We start from the raw sequence: 6,000 nt of genomic DNA on the forward strand, positions 1-6,000 counted from the left end.
ACTTTTCCATGGCCTCTATTTCAGTTCCTGCCTAGAGTTCCTGATTTTCTTTATGATGGACTATAGGTTGTAAGTAAGAAATACATTGACCCTCCCCGAATTGCTTTTGGCCATGATGTTTATCCCAGCAATAGAAAGCAAACTAGAATAGCCAGACACCTTTCCTGAATTCCACCAGCAACTCCTACATTGCCAGCCTCTTTCCGTGGTTGTTATTTTAACTTCCTGGTAACATCACCCAGCTGACAACCTTACCTTCAAGACAATGCTGTATGTAAGACACCAGTGACTGACTACCCATGGCTAGGAAAGGGAGGAAAACAGAGCCTGATTCAAAGGTACTATTTCACTAAAATTGACCAGTTGCTTGCTTATTATATGCAAGGTAATCCCCAGCATCACATAAAGTGGTCCCAGTGGTGCAGAGCTATAACTCCAGCACTCAGGAGGTAGAAGGAAGACTTCAAAGGTCATCCTCAAGTACACAGTTTGAGACCAATCTGTGGATTCTATTAATGAATAAATGTTCTTGCTACAAAGCCTGACAACCTGAGTTCAATCCAGAAAGCCCACACAGTAGAAAGAGAAAATGGACTCCCGTAAGTTGTTTTCTGATCTCTCACCAGTACTGTGACACATGAACACCTCTACCCCCAAACACAATAAAAAAAACTAAAAAAAATTTATTTCTATTAATAAAAAAGAGGAATATTAAGTCACTAAAGATTGGATCTAACAGACAAACACAGGAACGCCCAAATCTCCTTTCTCCACTTCCGAAATGGTAGGATTAGGCCAGCTGAGTTAGGGAGTGGGGGACAGGCAGTGCTAGTAAAGTGAATTGATGCCACCTTCAAACCTAAACTTGGAAGTGCTCCAAATCTTTTTTGACAAGTGAGGTAGAACCACACCTGCCTTTGCTTGCTTGCTTTTGCCTAACTATGTCTTCGAGTTATAATCCCTTCCCCTTCTAATTTTGATCAGAGTCTCACAGCGTAGCCCTGGCTAACCTGGGACTCACCTCGTAGATCATGGCACCCTCTAACCTTCAATGAGCATCCTGCTTCTGCCTCTGATGTCAGAATTAGAAGATAAACCACGCCTAGCAGAAGTCTATTTTTAATTCCCTTTGTTCTCAGATCACTTTATCTGGAAATCATTTCCACACATAGCACTTCCATAATGGGCGAAAACCCATCTTTGCTTCACATTTTCCTAGGCCTGTTTCCTCATGTCAATCTCTCCTGCTAATTCACAGATATGATATCTGAAAAACACATCTAGGGGCAGGGGCGGGGGTCCATGCTCTGCAACAAGTCTGTCTGCAAATCTTTGTGCTTATTTTCAGGATGCTTCCATTCTGAAGCAAAACATGTGCTAATGAGACAACCTAAGCAAGGGATTTACTTTTTCTTACTTCCTGTTAGGACTCGTGAATGTTTGCCGACATGTATGTGCATGCACCTCATGCCTGTGAAAGACAGGACATCATATTCCTCCAGAACTGGAACTGATACGTGGGTGCTGGAAGCCAAAATCAGGTCCTTTAAAATCCAAATTCTCTGGAAGAACAGTCAGTTCTCTTAACTGCTGAGGACTCACTGCTGTTTGAACTATTAAAGAAGCCGTGGCTGGCAAGATGTTTCATCAGGTACTGTTAAGTCTGATGGAAACAAACAGATCAAAGTTAAACGAAAAAAAGAGCAGATACAACAAGCAAAAAGAAGTCCAAAATACTAGCCATCGTGTGTATGTGTGAATTTCATATTGTCTCGCTATGGCTGATGTGGAACTCTCTATGTAGGCCAGACTGGCTTCAACTTCATAGATATCTGCCTCCCAGGTGCTGGGATTATTAAGAGGTTTGTCAGCATGCTTGATTAAAAAGATTTTATTTATGTGTATGTGTCTCTGTATAGGTATGCATATATACATTGCAGGTGACCATGGAAGCCAGAAAGGACATCAGATTCCCTCGAGTTGGATAGGTTGGTTGTGAGCCACCCAATGTGGATTCTGGAAACCAAACTCTGATCTTAGCCATATAGCCATCTCTCCAATGTTCAGACTGTCTCACACTGCAAATATTTCTCCTGTAAAAGAGGTCAGCTGGGTGTGGTAGCACATAAATCGATTAACAGCAGGAGGCCGAGGCAGGAAAATCACGGGATGTTCAAGTCCACCCTGGGCTGTATTTTGAGTTCCAGAATAAACAGAGACAAGTTAAGTGTCAGCTGCAAATACTATAGTGGTTGGTATTTAAATGCCTTACTGGTAGAAACCTACCAGAATCATGAAGGTACCTTAATGAGATGCTAAAAAGGAACCACTGTGAAATCCTCCAAAGGATTATTAACTAGAAGCTCTAGCTGAAGTACTGCCCACGCTCTGTACCCCAAGGCAAGGGTCCAAATTCACACTTATCCTTGCCACCAGGAGCACAGTTGAGACCACACCATCACAAACTGCTCCCTAGACACCCACTAAGGCCTGGAGTTGGAGTGTAGCTGTCTCCCTTCTCTAAACCTAAGCATCTTGTATACCTGCGAGGTATTTTCTTCTTCTTTTTTTTTTTTTCAAGACAGGGTTTCTCTGTATACCGGTCTTAGAACTATCTGTGGTAGACCAGGCTGGCTTTGAATTCACAGAGATCTGCCTGCCTATGCCTCCCAAGTACTGGGATTAAAGGTGTATACCACCATTGCCCAGCTTTGTTTCTGCATTCATCTTATGTAGTCCAGGAAAGACAGAGAGTCAGTCACCAGCCAGATGTAGAGGAAGCAAAATAATGCCTCAATAAGAAAAGGTAGCAAGCCATATGGCTAAATATAGACAAGAATTATGGGTTAATTTAAGTTAAGTTAATTTAAGGCTAATTAATAATAAGCCTAAGCTAACAGGCCAAACAGTTTACAATTAATATTAAGTCCCTGTTTCTTTGGGACTGAACAGCTTTAGGACAGAAACTTCCATCTACAAAGGCCAATTGACAAAAATAACTCAGCAGCCCTAATCCTGGCTTATCAGGGTCTCTGAACTGGTATTTTCCACAGAAATGACAACTAAGACTCTTTGAGATTAACACTGGGTGGTTGGTGCCTGCATACACAAAAAGCATTAAAAGATAAAGGAATTTCTGCTGTGGAAACAAAAGTCACTTTACCTAGATAGCAGGTGTCACAACACAAACTACACAGGGTAGTATTCTTTACTTCACACTAAGCAACAGAATTAAAAATCGCCCCTATAAAGGTGGCCAAAAGTTAGACTTCTTTTTGCAGTCACAAAGAGGGTTTACTGGAGTTCAGACTGCCAGATAATTGGAGGTATGAATTAGGGCATGGAGGAATCTCTGAAGCAGTTAAAGGCAATAAAGTAGTAGAGAGAACCTACAAGGTAGGAGGAGATGAGAGCTACTCAGAACCAAACTGGGAACTAGCAACAAAAGTCAACTCCCAAGCTAAGGACCATCACAGAGGAGGTGGCAAGCCAGTAACTACAGAATTGTGAACTAGAAAGTATGTGATGGTTAAAAAAGGAGCCACATGTGGTGGTGTGCACCTCTTAGCACTCAGGTGTCTAAGGCAAAGATGTGAGTTTGAACAAGTTTGGCCTGAATAAGCAATAGTTTGCTTCAAACAGAGTTCTAAAAAAAATTAATGAATGTTCCTTTATTATTTATGTGAGGGAGGCAGAGTTGAGAGAATCTCACTCCAAGTTGACAAATTTATGATCGTCCTGAACTTGCTTTCCATAGCAGAAGGACTATCGGCTTATGCTATTATGTTTTGCTTAAATAAAAAAGCCAATAAAAATTTGCAAACAGCGCAAGATCTCTGCTATAGATAGCACCATGTTAACATTTCACAAAAATGTAACTGCAAGGCAAAAGAGAATGCCCCAACTTCACAAGCTAGTATAAGACACAGAGACAGCAAACAACTGCGACCTGAGGTCAAGCTTTGTGTGACTACTAACCTCACTACAAATGCAATGGCACACAGTGCCAAGACAGAAATAAAGAGAGGGGGTGAGAATATGACGGCTAGCCTTTGAGAAGACAAAGAAGACCGCAACATTCTATAAAAGCCTTTTGGAAAGATGCAGCGGGCCTCCTGTCACCTTCCTGGAGCAGAGACAGGTAAAGAGAAACAGTTTTCCTAAGCCTTCCCCTCTTTCATGGCACTCTCCTACTTACACTGTGCTCACACATGCATACTCACCAGCCAGCTCAGTGAATAAAAAGTACACTTGTCATTGCCCACAGTTCGGCACTAGCTCAAACCACAAGCATTTAATCCCTACTACACAGTCAAAACCACAAAAAAACCTGGAAAAACCTTTGTAGTTTTTAATGTAGTTGTTGCCCCCAACTTTAGTTCCCACCTACTGCAGGCTCTCCTCCAGTGACAGAATGTCCTGCCCTGCATTTTAGGAAACTAAGTGACCAACTAGACTCTGGGCAAGCACTTCCCTCTAAAGCAGCTGATCTTGCCTGAGCCAGCTGCATCTAACAACAGCTTCATTTTTCCTTTCTGCTGCTCAAGTCTGAGAGCTGGGAGACTGCAGAAATTAGCTGCCTACATTTTCCCACAATATATTACAATATGCCAGCAACATCCAAATACACACGGATCTTTGACCATACTATTCCATTTGCTGCCTTGGAACATTTGTTTATATTGTTCCTGTTGTGAGGAAAGTCCTGGGCTTTATTCAGTTCCACATCACGGCCCATCCATCGTAATTCTAGCCATCCCACACTCAAAGGCCAAACATCCCTGTCTGCCTAAATGGCCCTTTATTTGCCCGGATCAAATTTTTTCCATCTTTGCACTTATGAACTTCTTGTACCTATCACAGAATTTATTCACATCTATGTTAGATTGACTATGTGCCTGTCACCCAGGAATGTCTTAAGAAAAAAGAATGTCACCCATTCTTCTATTTCTATCTTCTTTTCCCAGAAAAGCTCTATACATATAAGAATCTTTCTTGAAGCAAGGCAGTGGTAGCACACGACTTTAATCCCAGTACTAAGGAGATAGAGGGAGGTAGAGATCTCTTAAAAGTTCAAGGAGAGCCTGTTTACAGAGTGAGTTCCAGGACAGTCAAGGAGAAACCTTGTCTCAAAACAAAACAACAACAACAAAAAATCTTCAATGAACATTTGAGATTAAGATATTTTTAAAGGCAAGGGATAATAAGTAGGACAAAAGTATGTGAACTGGAATGGAACTACCCTCTTCAAATACACTGTTTTACTCTCAGACACACTCACCTCTAGCTTGATGGATTTGATGGACAGGTGGTCAGACATAAACCTATGTTGCAACTCTGGCTTTGTGCGTTGTGGACGTTTTCCCTACAGTTAGAAGTAAGGAAAAGAAAGGAAAAGATAGATTAGGGCGTTCTCAGCTACTGCTGCTGCCGCTGCCACAGCCATCAGCAGAATGGCTGCTGAGGCACACCAGTAACTAATTTATCTAACAGGGGGTCAAAGGTGTCTATCTTTTAGGATGATAAGGAAAAACAACAATTCACCTGGATAAGGTATTGAGTATATTATCTTAACAAGTAACAATTCAAAAAGCCACTGACAACCAAGTATTTCCTAACATCAGCATGGATTCTGAATTTCAGGCCAGCCTGGGTACAAAACCATGCACTGTCTCAAAAAATCCCAAACATCATCACCAATAACCCCCCCAAACAAATAAAAACAAAAAGTCTCTTCAAACGACAAAGGGAAAACTGTATTTTATCACATTCACCTAAGTGAATGGTTCTGAAAGAGGCTCCAGGAGCAACTAAAATCAGATGGTTCTTTAAAAGGCAGGCAGGAGCCGGGCAGTGGTGGCGCACACCTTTAATCCCAGCACTTGGGAGGCAGAGGCAGGCGGATCTCTGTGAGTTCGAGACCAGCCTGGTCTACAACAGCTAGTTCCAGGACAGGCTCCAAAACCACAGAGAAACCCTGTCTCGAAAAACCCAAAAAAA

General features: G+C 42.0%; 1 protein-coding gene across 6 annotated transcripts in view; it reads right to left on the bottom strand.

The window, feature by feature from the left end:
* Positions 1 to 6,000, bottom strand: part of Cecr2 (CECR2 histone acetyl-lysine reader) — a 106,571-nt gene that overhangs the window by 22,464 nt on the left and 78,107 nt on the right. For 5 of the 6 annotated variants that reach the window (XM_050164003.1, XM_050164001.1, XM_050164000.1 and 2 more), the window contains exon 8: positions 5,282 to 5,365. The exons of the other annotated variant lie outside the window; for it this stretch is intronic. In XM_050164003.1, coding sequence (XP_050019960.1) covers positions 5,282 to 5,365 — 84 coding nt within the window. The remainder of the gene's footprint in view (positions 1 to 5,281; positions 5,366 to 6,000) is intronic. 6 annotated transcript variants of the gene reach the window in all.

The sequence above is a fragment of the Alexandromys fortis genome, unplaced genomic scaffold, assembly GCF_014885135.2.
Source record: "Alexandromys fortis isolate MF-2015 unplaced genomic scaffold, M_Fortis_MF-2015_v1.1 scaffold_150, whole genome shotgun sequence".
NCBI lineage: Eukaryota > Metazoa > Chordata > Mammalia > Rodentia > Cricetidae > Alexandromys > Alexandromys fortis.